General features: G+C 45.0%; 1 protein-coding gene across 13 annotated transcripts in view; it reads left to right on the forward strand.

The window, feature by feature from the left end:
* atp2b2 (ATPase plasma membrane Ca2+ transporting 2) overlaps positions 1–24,778 on the forward strand; it is a 103,518-nt gene that overhangs the window by 75,466 nt on the left and 3,274 nt on the right. For 8 of the 13 annotated variants that reach the window (XM_076025326.1, XM_076025329.1, XM_076025328.1 and 5 more), the window contains 11 exons: positions 878–1,120; positions 11,733–11,974; positions 12,676–12,910; positions 16,016–16,195; positions 16,330–16,417; positions 16,568–16,674; positions 17,905–18,096; positions 20,496–20,709; positions 21,056–21,267; positions 21,612–21,719; positions 21,802–21,984. In XM_076025326.1, coding sequence (XP_075881441.1) covers positions 878–1,120; positions 11,733–11,974; positions 12,676–12,910; positions 16,016–16,195; positions 16,330–16,417; positions 16,568–16,674; positions 17,905–18,096; positions 20,496–20,709; positions 21,056–21,267; positions 21,612–21,719; positions 21,802–21,984 — 2,004 coding nt within the window. Of the gene's footprint in view, positions 1–877; positions 1,121–11,732; positions 11,975–12,675; positions 12,911–16,015; positions 16,196–16,329; positions 16,418–16,567; positions 16,675–17,904; positions 18,097–20,495; positions 20,710–21,055; positions 21,268–21,611; positions 21,720–21,801; positions 21,985–23,633; positions 23,824–24,122; positions 24,176–24,778 lie in introns of all 13 variants that reach the window. The other 5 variants (XM_076025332.1, XM_076025338.1, XM_076025337.1 and 2 more) reach the window with 4 other exon arrangements.

Raw genomic sequence — 24,778 nt, forward strand, 5'->3', positions numbered from 1 at the left:
CGCACACGACGAGCACGGCAATATCATGTGATTCACGGTCACACTGTTGAAGATACTGAGGTGAAAATGACGGTTTTAAGCAAATTTTAATGATGGACGGCTATTCAAGGCAGCTAATTTGGAGAGTGGAGACAATCATATGGTAATTTATGTGAAATTATTGGAATATTGTTGGAATATTGGAGTTATTGTAAGTCCATATGCCTTGGACTTTCTTGAAAGAATCACATCACTTATTCATGCATTCATTTTTAGTATGTTAGATTATTGTAATGGCATCTGACACCAGGAAACTGGACCATATTACACCAGTCATTAAATCGTGACATGGGCTTCCTGTGAGTCAAAGAATAGACTTAAAAATCTTACTGCTGGTTTATAAAGCACTAAAAGTTCTTGGACCAAAATATATATTTTTGATCTATTGGTTCCTAATGAAGCATCCAGACCCCCTCAGGTCATCTGGAAAAGGCTTGTTGTGTTTATCAAGAATAAGAACCTAGCAAGGTGAGGCAGCATTCAGCTATTCTGCTCCTCATCTGTGGAACAAACTTCAAGAAGATCTGAGGTCTGCTCAAACTGTTGGTGCCTTTAAACTTAAGGCTGAAAACCTTATTGTTCACTGCAGTGTTCTCATCAGTTAAAATCCTCCTTACTTGCTGTATTATATTTTATTGTCTTTTCCCCCCCATTTTTATTGTATTGTATTTTATCAATTCTTTGCTGGTTAGTAATAAGCTTGACTTGACATCAATCGATCAAGTGATCCATCCAATTGATCGATCATTCAGTCAAATCAATTCATCAAACATCCGATTCTCAATTTCCTGCCCCGTTATCCGACGTGGTCACGCACCATTCGCGTTTCTGTGCACAGAAAATGATGAAGGACAATAACCTGGTGCGTCACCTGGACGCCTGCGAGACGATGGGCAACGCCACGGCCATCTGCTCCGACAAGACGGGCACGCTGACCACCAACCGGATGACCGCCGTGCAGTGTTACGTCGGGGACATGCACTACAAGGACATCCCGGACCCCGGAGTCATCCCGCCCAAGTCGCTGGAGCTGCTGATCAACTCCATCTCCATCAACAGCGCCTACACCAGCAAGATACTGGTAGGACGCCGCCCCAATCTCCACGGCCGAGTTGTGGTCATAGTTACAATATTCTACAGGCTCTGTGCACGTCATCAAAATCAGTAAGGATCTGCTAAACACATATGGGATGGCTTTGACTGTTGTTGCCTTTTTATGTCTACTTGAGTGTGATTTTAGAGAATGAATATGCAGTACAACAGAAGTTTAAGTCTAAAAGTTTAAGTCTAAAACAAAACTTTGTTTTATAATCACACTTAGTTGTGTGAACCACAAAAGAGGAAACAAAGCATTGTTCGATTTAAGGCTCTTTAAAACAGGCTACTTTTAGTGCATTTGCGCACTTGAAATTCTCTCAATCACTTTTAGTCAGACACTGGAAATAGTTTTCACTAAAATCACTGAAACACTAAAACGTTCCCGTACTTGTTAAGCACATCTTGACTGATTGCACTCATAATGATGGCAAAGCATTCAGGATCGCCTCAAAACCTACCTCTTCACCCAGGCCCACACCACCAGCAGTGCATTCCATACCTGCCTGGTAATCAGTACCTGTTGGGTTAACCTTCAACTGTCAAACTGAGGCCAGCGCCACCTCAGTTTGACAGTTGTAGTGTAACAAGCGTGTAATAAGTGTGCGGAGCTCTTTCCGCCAGCCTTTTATCGAAACGTTTTCTAAAACTGAAGCCAAGTCACCGCCGACACATTGCTGCGGCCGTGTGACGGCGGGTCCGCTTGGCGACTGCGACCCTGAGACGGTCGGACAGCTCTGCGGCGCTCCTGTCTCGGCTGGGAAGGCAGTCCGCATCGCCGGCTGCTGCTTTCGCTCCGGCGGGCGCTCAATCAACTTGTCACCTTCGCCCCGGCCGTGCATTTTGTCTTCTCTGATATCCAGAACATCGCAGACTGTAATTGAATCCAGCGCCGCCGAGTGCTCACCGGACGCGAGACACGATCCCTCGTGTGCAGCGGCGGCGTAGGCCAAAGATTCCTCGAGTAAATTGTACTTTATTTGTCTAAAAGAGGAAGATTTGAAGAGCTGATTACAACGTGTGTGTGTGTGTGTGTGTGTGTGTGTGTCTTCATCACCCACACAAACGCAAAGCGACACGCTCACGTGAGCACACCCAGCATCTGCGCCGCCCGTCTCCGTGTCGCTATCCTCGTAGCTCCCCTGCTGGCTCGATTCATTGGTGCTTGACCAACTGACAAGGGTCCTTATGGAAGTCGCTGGGAATGAGGCGAGCAGGGCAGGACATCTGTGTCGGAAGGATCCCACGGATTTCACTTCCCACCCTTCCAGGCACGATAGCAGCGTCGGTGACGGAACGTCGTTCAAGGCGTTCTGAGAGTGTCGGGGTGGGACAGGGGTTGGGCGGCGCCGCTCCAGTCTCTGCTCGTGCTCGTGCTCTGATTCTGGTCTGATGGCTCCTCCTTTGAAAAACAAAGAATACAGCAATGCAGCTACTCTTCTTATTTTTTACTTATTCATTTTTTTTCAAGAAGCTCAGTTGTGTCTCCGAGGCTTCACGGAGTGATTTTTATGTTTTTAGTGTTCACAGATCAGCGATGAAAAAGACATTACAGCAAAACTTAATTAGGTCTCTCTCTGATGAACACAGTACGTTTATGCTCATTTAGCACTTTTTTTTTTTTTTTTTTTTTAAAGAAAAGTCCTTATTGTCAACCTCGCCTAATGGTAATTGCTCGATTTAAAAAGAAAGTTTTTACTATGTTAAACATCAAGTGACCCCACAGTTCACACACTGCACTTCCCGCCACTCCCCCCCCCTCTGAAAAAAAGCATCCTAAAAGTTGCATCTCTTCTTGCCAAACACTAAGTAGTGACAGAGTGTTTGACCCAAACCAAAAGCCGAGGCTTTATCAGGACAAATGACTAATTCCATTGAAAGGCAACTCAAAGGCAAAGGCATCTCATGATTAAATGGAACAGATTAAAGGCTCCGAAAAAGGGAAGAGTGCCAATTTAATATCTGCGATAAAACTTCAATCACTTTGTGCTCCTTAATTTAGAAGAGTAAAGAGTAAACTGAAGTCTCATTGCGACGTATTGTGTAATAATTACCTAATTGAATCAAATGTAGTCATTGGCTGTAATGATTTTTCTAAATGTGCGTATGATAAATGAACAACTTTGCTTTGAGTTACTTACCGAGTCAAATGGGGCCAGGGAAGTATTTTTGATCTGCAGTGGGAACTGACTGCAGGATCAGAGGCAAATAAGGTTTTCCAATGTCACATTTATTTAAATTTACTTTTTGGTTTTCCCAAATGTTTTCTAAACCCACAATTAATTTTGTCCCTTTGAGAAAAATCTCAATGCATTTCATTGCATCACTCTTGCTGGTCCTGCCATTAGTCCTTTTTTACTCAAGAGTGTTTTATGATCTTCCCATTCACAAAAACTGTTGCCTCATGCACTAGAGCAGGAGACACCAACGTGGTGCCCCAGGTAGCCCTCCAAGGACCTCATGAGTAGCCCGCAGACCCGTTGGAAAAATTGCACAGCTCGTTGAGCTGCGTCTAAAATTCAATTTTATCCAACCTTGTTAAGTCATTTTTGATAATTATTGAGAACTCATGAGCTTGATAAGTGTCTTCACATAGATAAGTATCATTAATATAGAATATCATATACTTTGTTATTTCAGGAGAATCTAGCAAGCTGGTAGCCTTTCATACGGCTCAGGACCAATGAAGTAGCTCTCAGTGTCAAAAAGGCACTAGAGTTTAGATTAAGCTTAAATGAACATCTTAATTATGTTACAGTTACGCAAAAATGGTGTGTCAATACAACAGTTCATACAACGTGAATGCTTTTTTTTTTAGATCCCTCGATAACCTGGTAAGCTGGTCGAGTCCTTAGTCAATAGGCATACCAGCAGCTAAACTAGACGTCAAAAATACTGTATGTTAGCTGTAAACACATAAAGTAGTTTTTGAATTGGGAAGTAAAGCAGTTGACTGTAAACATGTATTTTTTCATGGTATGCTTGGCTTGATCATAAATTACTACTTGGATAAATCATTAGTCACACAGAAAATAACACTGTGATTGACCTGTGTAATAATGAAAATCAAAGTGATATTGGTTTTTGCAATTGTACATGCAGTGGTGCAGTGTGTGTCAGACAGGCTCCAATTATTTACTCCAAGTGGGGCGGCAGTTGTGCGACGGCTTGATCTTGTTGTGTCGTGTCAGCCAAATTTCCTCATGATGGCCTTCTCTTGTGGTTTATACGGCATGTTGATGATTTTGGAGACTTGTCATTTGTTTTATGGGTATTTCAAATGGCACGTGCTCCCACGACGTCGGCCACCTGCGTTTGGGAGGGAAAGAAGTTTAGGAAGGAGGCAAAAGGGAAATTTCTGACGAACATCCAGTGCTTCCCTCCGTCTCCTCCTGCCGCCCCCACTCCCCGAGCACCACTCCAGCCCTGCAGTGAGCTGGCTGGTGTGTTCTTATATAAGAGGCCAATCCTGTGGGATGCCAGGATAGCTATGGAAGCCTTTGAAGGCCACCACACAAAGGCACAAAGGCAAAAAGGCAGGCTTTGATACCCGGATCAGTTCCCCAACCAGCTCCTCTGACTTCATAATACAGCCAGTGGTGGAGCTTGACTTCCTCTGTCGGCGCATACAGAGACTAAAGCGGAGAAGCCTCGTCCCCCCGGGGAGAAATTCACACACACGTTTACACAATGAATGCGTGTGCGCGCCGTCTACCAGCGCTCGTGCGCGCTCCCTTCCTCCCTCCTTCCCTCCCTCGCTCGCATGTCGTATTCATGTGCACACGTGCGCTCATTCATGCTTTTTTTTTTCCTTTTTCTTTTTTTTTTTTTTTTTTGAAGAAGCGCTCGGCGCATGCAAACAAGCTCGCTCGCTCTCACGCGTGTCCTCAATACAGTGGGGACACTACAGTACAGCGCCAGTTATGCAGGCCGCATCGTGAAACTGAGAGAGGCGTTTGGGTGACGCCGCCCTCGTGACGTCAATGCAGGGGAACACGCATCAGCAGCCAGAAGCCTGAGCCGCGTAGAAAAACAATTGCCCCATGTCATTAGCATCATCGTTGTTTTAGTTCTCTCTCCAAACCAGATAACTGGTGACGTCAAAACCTTGCAGCGGAGAGTGACATCACACCCTCTCTTTGTGGGGTGTGTTTTATTCTCCGCCCCGTTTTGTGGCCAAGTGTGTCGCACGTGCATGCGGGTCTTCTCTTCGAGCGACGGGGACAACAATGCTGGTGAAACAACTAGAGGAACGTCCTCACTTTGCTGCTTCGGTTCAGCTCCAGTGCTCCCCGCACCCGAGGTCGCCGACGACCTGCAAGGTGGCGGGTTTGTTTTGAGTGCACCGCCAAAATTCAGGAAAATCAATCCATCAACTTTAATTTGTACAGCGCTACGTCACACTCCAAGGCATCTGGAAGTGCTTTTTGCAATCAAAGGAAAGCCAACTGAACAAGGTGGTATCTCACGCTGCCCCTTTAAACTCTCCGTCAACTTTGCGTTGGTTGTGCTTGTGACATCTTGGCGCGGCGTCCAATGGCCAGCCCATGTTTAATTGGCTTTTGTTTACATGGCCGCTACATCTGGCCGCTGTGCCGTTGCGTAATAACTGATTGAGTGTCTCCAGTCCGACAGTAAAGTAATAAGCCTGCAACATTATAAGGTCATACATGTGTAAACCCATAGCTGAGCTGAATAATTGACGCGGTCTGGCCTCCCAGTTCAACATCCAGTCAGAAGTGGAACAAGGGCTGATTGAGTTACCCGCCGTTTGCTGTTTGGTTTTTTGTTTTTGTTATGAAAGTCAATAACTCAAGTGGCTATGCAGCAACACTTCACTGTCACTGCAGGAACCCATGATGCATTCATCTCCGCAGCAGTGGAAGGTCGTCACTAGTATTGCTTTGTTTTGACCTAATTGGACCGTGCATCACAGCAGTCTCAACTCTGCAAGTGCAAGTGTTTTTGCAGCGGAGAGACATTTTTACCATGGAGTCTTGATACTTGGTCATTTGGAAAGATCAGGTTAGCCGGACTAATACCTAGTGAACAATATTCTGCTCCTCATTTTCTTCCCCAGACTTTCTCCAAGCTGACCTTTCACTGCTGTCAGAGGAAGCACACGCGCACAGTTCACACACAGGCCATGTAGAATGTGTGTTTTACAGCCAACAGGTGTGTGTTGGCCTAGTTATTTTTAATATCTACATTCCACACATTTAGAAGGAATAAAAGATAACATTTTTCTGAAAGTTACTGACATGAAGGTAAAATTTTAAGATGCCAGTCGCAGCAAGAGGAGAACGTTGCACTGTTCTGGCAGAACAGTGCAGCGAGAGAAACACTCACTTGTGTGACAAGTGTCCTCTTCAGGGCCTGGAAAGCTTTAATACTGCCCTCCAGCATGCCTCCAGGCTTTGGCTCAGCTGGCTAGTACAGTCATGTGGAGCGCCAGAGCATAATCTACTCCTACATGTAACCGAGAACAAGAAGGAAGATGGATGCAGGGAGAGTTTTGCCTTTCCAGGCAAGAAACCGGGGGGTGAGGGGGACGACGCCAGAATGGTAGTTGGAGGAGAAGAAGGGACAGAAGCGCCTGGGATTGTAGGACCGGGACGGAACGTGGGGAACAAACGCAGAGCGGAGGAGCGCCGAGTCGGACTTTGCGAGGGGACTCGGGAAGAAAACCGTAAGGAGGGAAAGGGAACAGGAGGGATGGATTAAGGAGAGCCCCAGGTGGGAGAGGAAATAAAGTTGCCAGCTCTCCCTCTGGCATATGTCCCTGCCTGTGGGAGCACCCAAGGACCAGGGAGAGGGCAGCTGGTCCTCAGCCACGTTTCAGCGAGGACGTGCCAAACGCAGCTCGGCCACGCCAGCACCGGGCGTCCCATTTCAGCTACGCTGCTCTCGCGCGTCAAGCCGGACCTCGGCGGAATCTCTCAGAATAGAATTCAGCGCTGTCTGTTTTCTCTTTGTTTTTCCAGATTTTCTTTTTCCCTCGCCACTCTTCCCCGATGCCATGTTAGTTTCTTTTCTGCGGTGACAGTCTGTGGTCAATACTGAAAATACTAAAAATTTTACCTACGTGTTGATTTGGGTTTGGTTTAGCAGGTTTAGCAACAGACCTAAAGACTAAAAACGCAAGTAAGCAGAGTCAAAGTCTGACTTGGATAAATTGTCTCTAAATCGGCTAAATCTCGGCTTGGATTGAGATTTAGATCCTGACTAGGATTAAGCATAAGAAAGATGCTCCTATCATGTGGCTAGTGAGCCAAAACTGCAGCAGTCTGTTAGGTCGCTGCTCTGCGGATTTGTCCATCGTTGCTCATTCTTCCCTGCGTGAATTGCATCACTTGTACTTTTCTGCAGTTACCTCAGTAGAAAAATCTTTTCAGGGCAGCCACGTCCTCCAGAGTCACCGCCGCTGCAGGTGCCTCTTTTGTGTCCAGCACAGTGTCCATCACTGCTGTCCAGACTGACTCTAATTTAAAAGCCTGTCCAGAGTGTCAAATTAATGAGCTATTGACCAGAGTCTCGTCCCCATGCCAAGTTTTTTTTTTAATATATATATTTTCTAGTGCAAAAATGTCGTGGCAGCAGAGTTTTTAAGAAAGAGGCCAATAACTGTAATGGCATCGAACCATGAAGAGAAGAAATGACTGGCAGGTGTCAGTCTGAAGGATAACAAATAATTTAGTGCTGGAGCACAGTGGTGGTGAGGAGCTGTTGCTGTGTGGGAAAAACATTCACCTGCTTCGTGTTCTGTCAAGTTCATCCAGTATTGCAAATCTGACTGCACAGTGAACATTGTGTCTCTGCATGGAGAATGTTATGTTCTGGCTCATATGGTTTGTGGTTTATTTGATTGAAACAAAAAAAAAAAAAAAAAAAAAGAGTCTTATTTGAAAGCATCTAACTTATATTTTTTTTAGTGATTCAGAGACAGGAGGATACAGCCCATTGCTGTTTTTTTTTTTAATAGCTTTTTATTTTTTATTTTTTTAATGAATTGGTATTTCGTTAGTTAATCTGACATTTAATAACATTTATGTTTTCTATTCTGATTTTAATAACTGATGAAACATTGAAGTAATTAGTTAATAATATATACATTTATTTGATTTAGGCCTTTCCTGTCTAACTGATATAAACAGTCGGCATTTTCAGCTCGACGACCGAAGGAAAATATTTTCAAATGTACTTTTAATAAGTTTTGCCTCATTCGACCAGTGTTCTGTAAGTATTCTCAAATAAATTGTGGAACCATTGATTTGACACCAGCTGGGCTAAAGTGTCGGAGCAAAGTAACAATCGAAACTCATCTCATCGATTTTTGTGTTGTTGTGTTTCGCAAGTGACTATTCTCATCTGGTTTGTCTGTGTCTCGTTTTTTTGGTTTTTTTTTTACCTTTTACATTTGTTGTGCATGATTAGTGGTTGGTTTTCAGTTGCTGGGGACAAACCCAAACTGCATCTGTGTGTGTGTGTGTGTCCTCATTAGTCGGTGGCAGACAGTTTGTCCCTGATGTAATCATTGGTCATTAAGAAAAAAAACATTAATTCTGTTATTTACTACAAACCATTTGTACTCCCGTCTGCGTCTGTGAGACACACAGCTGAACATTAACCAGATACCTCAAATTACTAGGTGAACGTGGGCCAGCGGTCTGATTGGATTTTAATGATTGATGAGGGTTTAGCTGTCTCTCTCCCTCTCCCTCTCTCTCGCCCCCTCAGCTGGCAGGCCGGACTTAGCAGCTCCACCCAAACAGACGTGAAGCACTGAATCAACATTCATTGTTGCTCAAGTAATTGCGTTGTCTTTAAGCACGAACGACGGAAAAAGAGCCCCCTCTGTAATGCACGAGTCCCCAAATAAAGCCTCGACATTCTCCAAACAATAATGAATCCATCCTGTTTGACATCGTCAGCACAGCCTTCCAACTTTGGCTCGAGCAGGACGCTCATTTGTCCTTCTGCGGAGATCATCTCTGTTTTATACCCTCTCCCTAATGTTGTGTAATGAGTTGAAAATAGACGATGCTGGAGGTCGCACGAAAGAGTAAGACTGACAGACCCTGGCAGCCTAAATGCTACCAAAGCATCCGCTATACAAGCCCTCTGAGGTCCGACATGCCAAATACAGCAGTCCCCATTAATATCATGGGTTTATTTTTATACCCTGTTATGCATGAATTATGACGCCCTCAGTCAGAAAGTTTTTTTTCTTCTTCTATTTAGGCCTGTGCTATTTGGTTTTATGCTGATGCTATTTTGCATTACATCACTCTATTGCATTTTGATATCGCTTGGTATTGGGTTTATGCACAGTAACAATAGGACACACACACACACATACACACACACACACACACACACACACAACACACACACACAGTCACACACACGCGCGGCTATGGCTATTGTCCTTGAAATATTGGCAAGTTTTCAACTGTCTTGTTGCAAAATTGAATTAGCAGTTTAAATCTCTGGCCACTGGCTGCCAGTGTGTCTAGTGAAACTTTAGTCTCCTCTGTCCTGGGTTTTGTGCAATATTCCCCCCTGAAAATCCTTTCAGTTAACAGAAATGTCCTTTTTTCACTTGAGTTAGGGAAATTCCATTTTATTATCTCCACTTAAGTGACTAATATCCATGTAGGAAAAAAGCAGCAGAAAAATGCTGTTGCAATGAAAATGAAGGTTTGGAAGATGCCAAAGTTTCTCAGTAGATTATTAACCATTTTTTCCGTAATTTTCCTTTAATAATGGCTAGTTTGCTTGTTCACAAGAAAGGCTTAATAGAGGGATTGAAATGCTTCCTACTGTTTCTTTGGATTTACTTTGTCTATCCAAAAGGGAGGAGGGTGGAGGAGGGAGAATGGGAGGAGGCAAAGTGCGGTAGCAGGCGATTGAATGGGTGCTCTGTCTGTGACTTTTCACTGAACCGATTGGATTTGTTACCATAAGTTAGTTGGGGCCCGAGGCCTCCTATTGCTGTGAGGGACAGCGTTAGCCTCAGGTGAGTTTCCTATGACGAGCTGCGATGTGCTAAAGTCTTTGGTTGAATTTTAAGAGATCTGGAGAAACACGTCTGTCAAGAAAAACCTTGAGGGCCGTTTCTTCTTCTGTTAATGACAAAAAGACCATTGTGTAATCTGTGCTAACTTCTCCCATAGCGTCTAGGCTTACAGACACTTCCTGTCTCTCTTTCTCTCATCAGCAGTGATTGGAATCTGAGCACCCGGCTGCCACGAATGTAAAATACGTGCTGGGTGAACAAAATGATGGAAGGCAAAATTCAGAAACATACATTTTTTTCCCCCTTGAATACCTTAGACCAAATAGAGAGCAGTGAGCCTGCAGTCAGTCTATTTTAGGGCAAATAGCAGGAAGGTGTCTGCTCAGCTGCATGTTCTAGTCGCCATGTTCAGTGTGCACCTGGAAAGCTCTTTATAGCCATGAGTGTAGCTGTCAGGTGTACTGTCAGTGCGATATGGCGAAGCACAGGTGCAACTCGGTTCAGCCCAGTGTCGGCTAATGGCTGTCACGTAAAAACCTGCGCAATGCAAGAAATGAGCAGTCGTCTTATCAGCAAATTCAATTGTACAGGAAACCACATTTTCAAAGGTGTGTAAACTTACGGTCTGCCACAGAAGAACTTGTAAAAAAAAAAAGGAGTGGCGCTCTGGAAATTCTAATGAATACAAACTGGGAAAAAGATAAAAGGGGCGAATGCAGGGAGACGGGGGGGGGGGACATGTGTGAAGTGAGATGAGTGAAAATCCTGCAAGAGAATCTGAGCCAAAGCGTAAGAATCCCCAAGTGGCGGAGAGAGCTGCTCCCCAGCCTCCTTCTGGAGAAACGCTTTGCCCAGTATTTCCATGGCAACGCTGAGCCTTCCGCAAGCTGACCACATGCACACACTCGCGCGTACAGGGTGCTCCGTTTCACAAGTAGTACAATCGCTGCCTTGTTTGCAGGTTTGAACACACAAGCCACAGCGAAGCGTGCAGGATACAGTTTCCCTGCCACGCATCAGTCCAGGATCCGTTGCACTGATTTGCAGATGAATTCCATTTGCTTTTTGTCGATAGGGTGTATCCAAAAGGAGAAAGCAAAAAACAAGACAAGACGCGCAGGTTGTGTTTGTTTTGACAGCAGTGCAGCACAATATCTTGCAGGCGTCTTCGAGTTTTGATAAAAATCCTCCGACCTTCGCGAACGTCCAGGTTGCGGCAGGCAGAGCCGTCCGTGCTCCTCGGAACAAGAACATTAAAATTAGATTCCATCTCCTGCCCTCCCACACAGAGCAGCCCTTTCACCTGCGAGCTAGTCAATTATCATCAGCAGCCAATTCAAGACTTAATTGCGGAGAAGAAAAGAAAATCACATTGATCGCAGGGAGCGTCAAGCATCGACTTTGCGCTTCAAGAATGCGACTTTGGTTGCTGCGCTGTGGTTCTCTTTATTTACATTTCAACCGTTGTTAAAAAAAAATCTAATCTGAGACGAAACAGACGATGGATATAAAATACTAATGTGACTTTATTGCTGTGAATATGGCTCTGAAAATAGAACTTCCCTCTGCTTCTCTCCAGCCCCCAGACAAGGAAGGCGGTCTGCCCAAGCAGGTGGGCAACAAGACAGAGTGTGGCCTGTTGGGCTTGGTTCTGGACCTGAAGCGGGATTACCAGCCAATAAGAAACCAGATCCCAGAGGAGAAGCTCTACAAAGTCTACACCTTCAACTCCGTCAGAAAGTCCATGAGCACCGTCACCAAATTGTCCGACGGGAGCTTCCGCATGTACAGCAAAGGAGCCTCCGAGATTGTTCTTAAAAAGTGAGTGTGGTTGTGCCGTCAGTATTGGTCTCACGCCAGTAGAAACAGTTTTAAAGATCCCACATTATGCAAAGTTCATTTCACCAATGTATTTTGACAGAAATGTGTCTCCAGCTTGTCAGCAAACTCCCCAGAAATGTCAAGTGTTCATCTTTTACCTCTTCTAATTAAACAAGGTCATTTGTGATGTCACAAAGGGCACCTGTTGTCCCGTTCGAAACAGTGGAAGGTTTGAAAACATCTGTTTTAAAGTCAATCTGATAACAGGGGATAAATATGCTGTTTTTTGAATAATTATTTCATGCAGGGCTGCTACACCTGGACGAAAAATTCTGAAAAAGGTTGCATTAGGTCCTTTAAATTTTCAGCAAATTTGAGGGCTTGAAGCTGACATGGATGTACTTAGTGCCAACATACAGTAATTGTCAAAGGTCAGAATTATAAGAATTCAACCTAAATCTCAGTAATCCAGCTGTTTTACAGTGTTTTAAGATGTTAAATTCAGTTAAAGCTGGATATGATGGATTTTTCCCCCATTATGTTTGCCATTCAAAGAAATCCCTGGAGATCATGATTAGCTTATCTTCAATGAGTGTTTGGAGACGCTCGCCGTGTTGTCGAAAACCCAGATGAAACGGGTCAGATGAAAGGTTCTCCGTCGCCGCGGAACCAACAGGCGCGATTTCCCTTTGCGCCGGCAGGTGCAGCCACATTCTGAGCGAGGTGGGCGAGCCCCGGGTGTTCCGGCCGAGGGACAAGGACGAGATGGTGAAGAAGGTGATCGAGCCCATGGCGTGCGACGGCCTGAGGACCATTTGCGTGGCGTACCGGGACTTCAGCGGCGACCCCGAGCCCAACTGGGAGGACGAGAACAACATTCTGAATGACCTCACCGCCATCTGCGTGGTCGGGATTGAGGACCCCGTCCGGCCAGAGGTGGGTGGCAAAACAATACAAAGTGTTTTTCAGAGTTTTTACTGAGAACCTCTTGATAATAATGAACTTCAAAGAACCTTTTAAAGTTCCTGCTGTTGAAGATTTCTGCCCCTGCAGGATGCAGTACAGAAGTTCTAAAAATCAACTGTACTAGTTTCACACTGATTTTATACCAGTTCGAGCATGAAATTCACTATAAACTGTTTTGGATTTAAATTATTTAAAACATTGGCATTTGTGTATCAATAATTCAGGGCAGTTTGAAAAGTGGAACTGTAAACATGCTAACAATACAGATTCAAAGGGTTATGTTAAAATATTTAGAAATCAAATATTAATTAAAAAGACTTGATTCTTTTGATTAATTCATCTTGATTAATTAATCCTGATTAATTAATCCATAGCTACTCCAGTTTTATTCCAAGACTTTTACTTGTAATTAAGCAGTTTATATTTTCTTAATAGTTTGTTATTTAAAACTTAGTTGTGTGTCTTGAGGCGACTCTGTTGTTTTCGCTCCTCTGGATGGGGCGAAAATACGTCTTCAGCCACAAGTCCGCTCACCTGTGTTCCCAGTGCGAAAACTGACCCTCCCTGACAGATCCTGTGCAGGTACACGGGGACAGGAAGATTACTGTCTGCTGCATTATTCATCTTCCTCCTTTCATCTTTTTCAATCCGTCTTCCTCACCCTCCTCCAGTTTCAGCCCCTTCCTGCCCCTTTTTTTAATTCCATACCCTCGCAGATTCTTTTTTTTTTTTACTCCTGCCTCATCCTCCCCTCTCCCCTGTTCCTTCTGCTCGTACACTTTTGCTTTTTCTTCTCTTATTCTTTTTTCCTTCTTTGCCGAAGACTGCTTATGTAAGCTAAACAGACCCGCAAAAAAACAAATAAGGCAGAGGAGACGCCATAACTAGTGTGGGATGGCAGCGCTCTCCAAGAACGCACCAGAAATATCCTCAGTGTACTTTCCAGTTTGATTATTAGGTTGTTGCTTTTTTTTTCCTTATAAAATGCACCATTTTTTTTCTCTTTTTTTTTAAATCGCCGGCTGCTTCGGAGGGTTGACCTCATAGACGCAGAACAAGAGAGAAACAGAAAGGGAAGAGGAGGAAGAGATGGGGGGGGTGGTGGAAGATAAGGCGACTGAAAATCAGATTGATGTCAGAGAGATGACGGACTGCAGGAGCAGTAGGCGGATGGTGAAGGGGAGCAGCGGCGGAGGAAAACAAGAGTGAAACCAGATCGGGACAACAAACACAAGTGGCTTGTTTTTCAGTTTCACCTACTAGCCTCCTACCCTCCTCCTCTGTATTTTTAATAAGCCTCCGCTCTTCTCCTCCTCCTCCTCCTCCTCCTCCTGCCGTTCTCCACCTCCTCTTTCGGGTGACCAGTCAACTAGGGCAGTGGGAATCCGCAGGAAAACGCTGTCAAATGGGCAGCAGGGACTCAGAGAGGCAGGGCCGAGGCAGGATATGATATCTGGGATGAATAAGTAATGCCTTTATTTGGCCTTTTGCAGGGTGAAATGTGTAAAAGTCCACCAATATTTAGGGTGTATAAACCTTTTTTTTTTTTTCCACTACCAGTTGTTTAATTGCACTGATAATGATTGAGAACATCGGAAGACTTGTGTTGAACACTGCTTGCGTGAAAGACGTCTCTGATTCAGCTTTATGTCTCAACATGTGGCTGCTGGTCAGCATGTTTCCTTTAAAATGTTCTCTGATGCGTCATTGCAGAATACTGAAATACAAGAAGTACAATCCATAGTGGAGGGAAAAAAAACATTTTTTTTTTGTTTGTCTGACATCAGACCTCCTCTTCTCTGCTACTATCTCTACTTCAATCTGGCTCTGTTTACGCCACTAAAAGTATGAACTGGAGCGCTAACGTTGTGTTAGCGAAGTAATTTGCTTTAGTCTGCCTTTGTGTGCATGTGAAAGGTGTGCAGTTAGAAAAGTGGACCGGGCTCTGCCTTGTTCTTGTGCAAATGCAAGCCGGTTGCCATTACTGCATGCGTGCGCATGTTTGTTTATGTGTGGGTTTAGAGAGCCCCGCTCGCCCACACTGACCTTTGTCAGCAAGACGATGCGTTTCTGAATTAATGCCTGCTTTTTGCTCGCTAGACTCACTAAAGGTCCATCTCAATATATATCCCCCCTCTCCCCGAGTGTTTTTTTTCTCAACTGCTAACAAGAAAAAATAAGTGGAAAGCTCTTTAAATGAAAACTACATGCAGACGAAAGAAGGCAAATGCAATAAAGCTAGTTCACAATGAAGAGCTGGATGCAGCAGAGATGAAAATCTTCTCTTTGGCAGTGACCAGGACGGACGGGATGTGGGACATCAGAGAGACAGTCAGAGTCTGGGAGATGCTGTAGAGATAAAGCTAGAGAAGCCAGGCTGAGATGGTTTGGAGGGACAATGAATATGTCAGTAGAAGGGTGCTGAGGAGGCAGGAGGAGGATTAGAGGAAGACCAAAGAGCACGTTTATGGATGCAGTGAAAGAGGACAGGAAGGGAGTCGATGTGAGAGGAGGATGCAGATGATTGGCTGTGGCCACCACTGAAGGAAATGGCCAAAGAAGAAGAGTGTTTTGGTTTCATCGCTCTTGTTCTGAGGCATTTCATGACCTCGACACTGTACAAAATAAAAAAAAACAAACATGTCAAGTAGCCAAACATTTGCTGAATGAATGCAGGTTGCAGGCTTGAACGTGTTCCTATTGGCAGGTGGTCTGAACTTGATCATACGGAGACATACAAGCTGCTTTAGATGTGAAAGACACCAACATAAAGTTTGACTCAATCATGTTGTGATGAATTTTGTGCACTTTTTCCCCAAAAACAAATACACATTCATGGATGTGTGTTTACAGCCTCCTGCAAAAAATAACATGCAATTTTAGCTTCTCACCTGAGAGAGGCATTTTATGTACTTTGTGACATCACAAAGGGCACATTTTCAGAATTGAGTGTTTTTCAGTGCATACTTTCTGGAAGGCAAAATTAGTAAGCAAGTAAGGTAAAAAAAAAAAAAAAAATGAGTAGGTTGTTTAAGTGAAATTTGGCATTGAATCTTTAACTGTGTCTCTATTTAGGTGCCCGACGCCATCCAGAAGTGCCAGCGCGCCGGCATCACGGTGCGCATGGTGACAGGCGACAACATTAACACAGCTCGGGCCATCGCCATCAAGTGCGGCATCATCCACCCAGGAGAAGATTTCCTCTGCATCGATGGCAAGGAGTTCAACCGGAGGATCCGCAACGAGAAAGGAGAGGTGCGGAACCCAACTACCGAGGCAGAGTAGCGGAGTAGAGCCTTGACCTGGAGAGGAGGAGGAGGAGGAGGGAAGAGTGTCTAAACCTACTTCACAAACACTTGTCCTTTAATTTCTGTTTTGTTGGCGCTCAGGTGGAGCAGGAGCGTATCGACAAGGTTTGGCCCAAGCTGCGGGTGCTGGCCAGATCCTCCCCCACGGACAAACACACGCTCGTCAAAGGTGAAGTGCACGTCAGCGTCGTCAGAATCAGAGTGACGGCCTTTATCGATCTCGCAATGGCAGTGGTTAATTAAAGTTTTCTGTCATTCCGACGTTTTTTGACGCTCTTTGAGGATGCATCACCTGCCTTTGTCCACGTGTGCTCAACAGGCATTATTGACAGCACCATGGTGGACCAGAGGCAGGTGGTGGCTGTGACCGGCGACGGAACCAACGACGGACCTGCGCTGAAGAAAGCCGACGTGGGCTTCGCAATGGTCAGTGGATGGTTCTTGAAATCAACCCCTGCAGATACGCTCTTTTTCACCTCTGCAGTATTTAAGATGCCCAGACGCGCTGCGGCAGCCGTGTGGCAGGAGGTCCCCCTAGTGGATTTCCAGGCTCGCAGATTTTTATCTCTTGTGCATTGCATCTTGCAATGCGCTTGAAGGGAAGCAGGCTAAAACGAATCTCTGCTCTGATGCCGCTAATGAAGAATATAGTTTGAATTTTAGATATTGTTATTTTACATAAAAAAAACAACTAAGATGTTCTTTTTCTCAAGTAAGTCTGGTGAAGTTGTGCTTCTTCTCCAATCAGTAGCGGAGATAAACCTTTATTTGTTATATATTACCATGTAATATATAGTTACATATATGTAGTATCTATTTTAACAATTAGGGCTTAATTGCAGTAGTTGTCCCTTTTGAGGTCTAGTAAGATTTCATGTCCCATGTCATCCCACATCTGTGATATCAATAAAATCACTAAAGCAGAGCAGATTCCTTTTACTAATTGTTCATGTTGCCGCATCATCAGAAGTACATCCGCATGCCGTGTAAATATACTGTAAATACTCATTACTAATGAATAGAAAAACAACAGATAGTTCTGCACGTAGATTAATTTTAGTAAAAGGACACAGCAGAGCAGATTTTTTTGTCACTATTCTTTTCACTGTTTGTGTGAAAAGGTGCTGCTTCTGCTGATGCTTGGACACAAATCCACTGATTTACAAGCAACGTTAATGTTACCAAAAAAGGTTCAGTGTGCCTGCCAAGACTGATACATAGAATGCCAAAAAAAAAAAAAAAAAAAAAAAAACCCAACCGCTTCAAAGTTTAGCTGATGTAAATACGTCTTTGTCAACTTCTCCCACTGTGGTGCGAGAACAGGCTCCTCTGCTGTCTCCTTTCGATCAAACTATTATAATGAAATAGGAAATGATCTGAATCTGAATCTTCTTCAACTTCTTTCTCTCTCGGAATCTGCCTTAGAAGACGCCATTTTCTGAATTGTGACATGAAGATGTTTCATGCTACAAAATGAAAAGCACAGAAACAAAACTGCACTATCACATGCGTGTCAATAGCCATGTGATACGTGCGGACGAAGAAAAGTGCAGTCTGCACGAAAACGATGGTCTGCAGTTTTTGAAGCAGCAGCAGCCTTGGCGCCGCCGCTAACGTTAGCCTGTTGCTAACCGCACGTCCTCTGCGCTCCCCCAGGGCATCGCTGGCACAGACGTGGCCAAGGAGGCGTCCGATATCATCCTGACAGACGACAACTTCAGCAGCATCGTCAAGGCGGTGATGTGGGGCCGGAACGTCTACGACAGCATCTCCAAGTTCCTCCAGTTCCAGCTCACTGTTAACGTGGTGGCCGTCATCGTGGCCTTTACTGGGGCGTGCATCACGCAGGTCAGTGGCAGGGGATCGGTCTGCGTTTGTCCGCTCGCACAACTCTTCCCTGATGTCAGGTTTTTACGTTTCCGTGATGCAAGCATCTGCATGACAAACATCCTGCAAGATAGATCAGAAAAAAAGCCAGGATTTCTGGAACTTGCAGATAAATCAGCAAAGACGGTTTGTGAAACAGAGGCATCCTCTCTTTTATATTTCCGTGAGCACAAGGCTTCATCTCTTTGAAAAACTTTGAATTGGCTGAACTGAAAAGAAAGCTATGTGTTGCTGTTCTTTGCAATTCATAAGAGGAAAATATGCTTAGAAAAAAAAAAAAAAAAAAGTCCACTTGTGATAAAGCGACTGCTGCTGCAGCCTCCACACTGCGGTGGTTGCCACCGTTTTCCAGCTTGGAGCTGCTTCTTCTTTCTGCCACTGCTGAGCCCTGCTGGCAGCTGGAGCCTCCCCCTCTTTAGAAGGTTCACTCATATTCTGCAGGCCGGAGCACCGGCAACAGTAGACAGAGGATACTGATACGCTTGAAAACTCAGGTAGAGAGCAGGGTTCCCGCGAGGTCTTAAAAAGTCTTAAAAGCATTGAATTTGTGAATTTGGAAATAATCCCTTATAAAGACTTGGAAAAGTCTTGAATTTTGATATCTGGGTCTCAAAAATTGTGCCGTATGTAACTTCACTGTATCGCATTTCTCGTCAATGAACCAATACACTGGATGCCAACCGCCGGTTAAAAAAAAAAAAAAAGAAGAAGAAAAAAAGAAGCACAATACAACATCAACAACATCACAACACAGACACAAACAATGAGGCAAGCAACTAGCTAATTCATGCTGGGACATGGGGAAATGGAAGTTAACGCAGCGTGGATGGATAAAATGTCTTTTCGGCATTGGTTAAAACCAATGTCGGACAACGTTTTTGAGGCTTGCTGCACTGTGTGCAAGAAGAAGATTCAACTCGGAACAATGGGAGTGAAGGCGTTGGACTCTCATGCCAAATCGACGAAGCACGTGAAGTATGTCCGAGGAAAGGAACAAACTCCTTCCATCGCCGCCGGGGTCCCACCAGCTAGCCAGCTAGCTGTTTTGTTTGTTGAATAAATTAATGTTCTAAAGTTCAACAATTTCATTTTTCTTTGCCGGTACGACTGTGAAATAGACAGAGAAACAGGTATTAATTTTTGATATACATGGTCTTAAAAAGACTTGAATTTAATTTGAAGAAACCTGTAGGAACCCTGAGAGAGATTTTTTTTGTTTGTTTGTTTGTTTGCACCACTGAACAGTGAAGTATAGTTGGTAAAACCGTTTTTGTAGCACCGTCGAGAACTAAACGGGCTCCCATTTACTAGCAGAATGAATGTAATTGCCAAAGAAATAATAACCTTTTTGCTGAAATGATCATTAGTATTTTTTAAGCCTTTTCTTCCTTGTGTCCTGCTCTGCTCTCAAACTAATCATGTATTGTGTGGCTGATTGCCATTATGAAAAAGAAGCAGGCCTTTCAAAACCAGCACGTCCAGACAGCCTGGGTGGACTGGCCTTGAGATGCTCTCCTCTCTCACTGCAGTGCTAATTGTTCTCCATCAAAGTGCTCACAGCTGGATTGTAGATTGTTCTCAGTTACCAAGTGGTGATGTCTGGATGGGGGGAAAAAAAATATTGCAGCGTATTGATGCTGACTAATTCCGTTGTATTCCAGAGGAGGCAACAAAAAAAGAAGGTCAACCAGAGCTACTTGGCTTCTTCAGCCAAAACTATCTAGATAATGTATCTGAATGCAAAGTGACGTGCAAACGTTTTAATTTGTGATACACAGTTTTTTCAAAGGTTAAGTGTGTAATATTTGAAGATTTTGAGAGGAAACGGCGACATCAAGTGGTTACATTTTAGATTGCAGCGCTCTTTCACTTACCCTCCATCTACTGAGCTTGCCAGTGAACTATGGTGGCCTACACACACAAACTTGGATACATTGCATATGAAACTTGGCTGGGTTATCCACACCAGGCTTCCTTAGAAATATGGCGGAGCAAGATGGCAACTAACTGGGAGCAAGTCCCCTTGCTTTATGGATATTGTTGTGTATATATGTGTATATAAGAACCGTTCTATAAGTAGGAAAACCAAATGACTTTTACTTCTGCATTCTGTATTTATTTTTTATTTTTTATTTTATTTTTATTAATGTATTTATGGGCAGTATATTAAGCTTTTATCCATATAAAAATTTTAAATCAGGCCAAATTCATGCTTCATCAAACGTCTGAAAGCAGCTTGGTAATAAGTAACATGGGCAAACGTTTTTGTTTTTTTTACTGTTTTCTAGCTGAAGTGATGATCACTGGTTTCTTTCCCACTTGTTTTCCTCTACTCCCTTCTCCGCCCCGCCCTCCCTCAGGACTCTCCTCTGAAGGCAGTGCAGATGTTGTGGGTGAACCTGATCATGGACACGTTTGCATCGCTGGCCCTGGCAACGGAACCTCCCACCGAGTCTCTGCTGAGGAGGAAGCCGTACGGTCGCAACAAGCCTCTCATCTCCAGCACCATGACCAAGAACATCCTCGGACACGGAGTCTATCAGCTCGTCATCATCTTCACGCTGCTCTTCGTTGGTACGGGGGCGGGTGGGCCCAAAGCTTTTGCTCTTTGACCCGTCAGGGGGTTCTGGAGTGTTAAAGGAAGCGTTGACCAATGTTTTGGCAAATTCGCCTATTGCCATACAGTCATACGGTTGTGGGTCAGAGTGGAGCAGATAAACAATGTAACAACTCTAAAATGCTCTGGTGGACAAGTTGTGACCTTCACTTTCACCACACTATGTTAATGTGTAATTGTTGTAACATTGCGACGCAAGCAAACACTCTAAACTGCTTCCTTGTGTAAACCACCAGACGTCGTTCATCTCACCAGGAATTTTCGATACATATGTGTAACTTTCTTTCTGTCCTGCGCTACCAGGCGAGCAGATCTTTGACATCGATAGTGGCCGCAACGCTCCCCTGCACTCGCCTCCGTCCGAGCACTACACCATCATCTTCAACACCTTCGTCATGATGCAGCTCTTCAACGAGATCAACGCCAGGAAAATCCATGGCGAGCGCAACGTCTTTGACGGCATCTTCAGGAACCCCATCTTCTGCTCCATCGTGTTTGGCACCTTCGCCATGCAGGTGAGCGCACGCTCGAACCCGAGTGGCTGCACGTTTTTTTTTTTGATATGATATGTGGCTTTATTGTCATTTCAACACGTAAACGTGTACAACAAAATTATACAATCCTCGTCCAAACATGTACAGTACAAATACAATCCAACATGAAAGACAGGACTGCAGGATTGAGCATTTTCAGTAGGGGGCAGAAGGAGGAGAACAGAAGGGGAGAGGAGGAGAAAAAAAAGGACACTCTCAAACTATAGATTTATTCATCTGACTTTTATTTACCCAGGTAAGCAATTAGTTTAGTTTAGTCCTTTCGGTTTCGCTCACGTCCGCCATCTCTCTGTGGCGTCGCGCAGATCGTGATCGTGCAGTTTGGCGGGAAGCCCTTCAGCTGTCAACCCCTGGACCTGGAGAAGTGGATGTGGTGCGTCTTCCTCGGACTGGGAGAGCTGGTGTGGGGACAGGTAACGTGTCGCTTCCACCCCTTCTCCTGGGAACGTTCTGAGCCCTCCGTGGTAGCTTTTCCAACCTGGTCGTCATCTCCAGGTGATCGCCAGCATACCCAACAGCAGGTTGCGCTTCCTGCGGAGGGCGGGCCAGCTCACCCAGAAGGACGAGCTGCCGGAGGAGGACGTGAACGAGGACAACGAGGAGATCGACCACGCCGAGAGGGAGCTGAGGAGAGGGCAGATCCTCTGGTTCAGAGGGCTCAACCGCATTCAGACCCAGGTGAGGACGCGCTGAACACACAGCCGACGTGTTTCCACTTCACAGGAAGGCCCGGCTGGATTAGGCCGACACTTCCTGGAAGAAATGGACATCCTTCATTCTTTGCTTAGTAATAAAAAAAACAATGTGTGTATAATCTGTAACATGGCATGTAGTGCATGGAAGGTTTTTGCTTTTTTTCTCTCATAATCACATCTCGGAAGCAAGTATCACCGTGTGAGACGATACCAAGGTGTCCAAACACGGCGGTTCGTGTTCCATGAGTTTTTGCCCGTCGGTCATTTTCGTGTGAAGATTTTGTTCAGGTGCACGGAGGAGCAGCAGCAATCCACTGGACTGAGGTGGTCTCCACTGCAGAGGAGCAGCAGTCGCACCCTGTTCACACTGTGACCGTCTCCACACACCACTATCACTGTGACACTCACGTCGTCGGGGTCTCGTTTCATCTCACTGTGTTTCTGACGGTCAACGGGTACCCGCGTCTCCGCCACGCGACACCACCCGCCAGCACCCGCACCCTGCAACCTGCAGGAGCAGCTGAGCAGGCAGCAGTAGCTATCTATCTGTCTACCTATCTATCCATCTATCTATCTATTAAGGATCCCTATTTGTTTTCACATGGTGAAAACGAAGACTATTCTTCCTGGGGTCCAACAAAACTCCATTCACCAAACTCAAAGCATAAACATCTTAAATATGTAGTAATATAATAATATTTCAATCAGAGATTATTAACAGTAACAAAATGACACATATTTGCAATTTTACACAGGAAGCATCCAAATATCTTTTTCAGTTGTAGCTCTACCCTTTCTATTCCCTTCAACACATTTTACACCTTAATTGTTGCTCCACTGCACTGCGGTGCTGAACACACCTGAGGCTGCTGCTGCTGCTGCTGCTGCTGCTGTTGTGAGGTTTGAAACTGATTGTTGTGGCTCCATCGTGAAGGTGAGCGATGGAGCCAATGAGAGTCACCGTGGGACAGGCAAGCAGATCTTAGGAGGGAAAATATTGCGGTAAAGCATCCACCCACTGTTGAAAAAAAAAAAAAAAAAAAAAATATATATATATATATATATATATATATATATATATATGTATATATATATATATATATATATATTTATCTTTAAGAGCGAGCCGAAGCTGTGCTGAGCACTTTGGTGTCAGTTGGGAAAACCGCCGTTTGTGTTTTTCCACCCGTTCGCCATCTGCTCACGTCCCTCTGGTTTAGAGCACAAATCCTCCGGAAGACCCCGAAGGCATCGCCGTGATTTTGTATTTGTTTGCTGCCGTCGGAGGTCACATGACTCCAACTAGCAAACTCACTTCCTGTCTTTATCCAGCATGCTCGCGCGCAGTTTTCTGCATCCCAGCGTGCAACGTCACGACGGAACCATCACGAGGCGCTCGCACAAAGGTGCATCTGGTGTTTTTCGACGTGAAAAGAAACCTTTTCTAGTTCAATTTGCTTGTAAGCTGACCAGCGCCCTCCTCCTCCATCACGTCACGTCATTGGCTCTGATCAGTCCCACTCACACCCTCCCACCCAGCGTCACCCATCCAGTCGGCCTGTGTTGTGCCATTATGGTCTCCGTCACTCTGAGCAGCCATTTGTCCTCTCCTGTCCCACTCTCCTCCCGCAGATTGACGTAGTCAACACCTTCAAGAGTGGCACCTCCTTTCAGGGGGCGGGGGCTCTGAGACGCCAGTCGTCCACCACCAGCCAGACGCAGGATGTAACCAATGTTTCTAGTCCTAGTCACGTGTCCTTGTCCAATGCCCTTTCCTCTCCTACAAGCACTACTGCTGCTACCGCTCCTCCCACTACTGGCCGTGAGTCAGATCTCTGTCAGTCTGCTTCTCTGCTCCTTTTGCTTCAGGGGTGCCATTAAGTCAAATCAATAGATAAAAAAAAAAGATTGGCAGATTTGCTCTTCTCCAAGCTGTGTGACGCTCCCCGACTTTTCGGGGCTGGCACCTCTGAAGGCTCTTTTTGATTCCTCTCTCGCTATCTGCTTTGTTCATTTCCTGTCTCTCTTCTGTCTTATTTTGCCGTCAGAGTCATCTTGATATCTCGTCCCATGCTTGGGTGTACTGTCTTCTCATTGGTCAATGTGTGTTTGTTTCCTCAGAGTGCTAGGAGCGCGGGACTAAGGGTGATACCCACGGCGTGACATTTCAGGTTGTGAGTTTGTCTCCCTCTGCTCATCATCACCCCCGTCCCCCACCTCCACCACCACCACCACCACCACACCCCCGCATCCATCGTCCCACCCTTCCGTAAACTAATTCCAGTCAACCCACTAAGCGACTGTGTAAACATTCAAGTATAGGATGCAGCCTATTGTCTTTGACCTTGTCTGTCAGTTTGATCACGATGCCGGATTGACCTGAAGCGCGGATCCTCTCCAGCCGACACCGAGCAGGGAAACATGTTTTTTTTTTGTCTTTCAAATGGGGATCTAAACACCTGCAAAACTGTCAGTATGAGCAACTGTGTGTTGTTTTTTTGTTTTTGTTTTTTACCCCCAATTTTCTTTCATACACACACACTATCTCACTTTCTCTTATGAAATGGAGGGGGGCAGAAGAAAAAAAAAAAAGATAAACAGTCCTGCACCAATAACTCATCCCGTCTTGTTGCTTCATACTGTCGTCGTAGTTGACTGTCATGTTGCCATAGTAACAGACACAGATCCTCTTTGGTGCCAGTGGCAAAATTTCAACCCCTCACTCCCCCCCCACCCGTTTCTGACACCTCATCACTGTTACCTGTCAGACATCCTGT

Source organism: Nelusetta ayraudi, unplaced genomic scaffold, assembly GCF_046127955.1.
Source record: "Nelusetta ayraudi isolate G7.1 ecotype Tasmania unplaced genomic scaffold, CSIRO-AGI_Nayr_v1 ptg000017l, whole genome shotgun sequence".
Taxonomy (NCBI): Eukaryota; Metazoa; Chordata; class Actinopteri; order Tetraodontiformes; family Monacanthidae; genus Nelusetta; species Nelusetta ayraudi.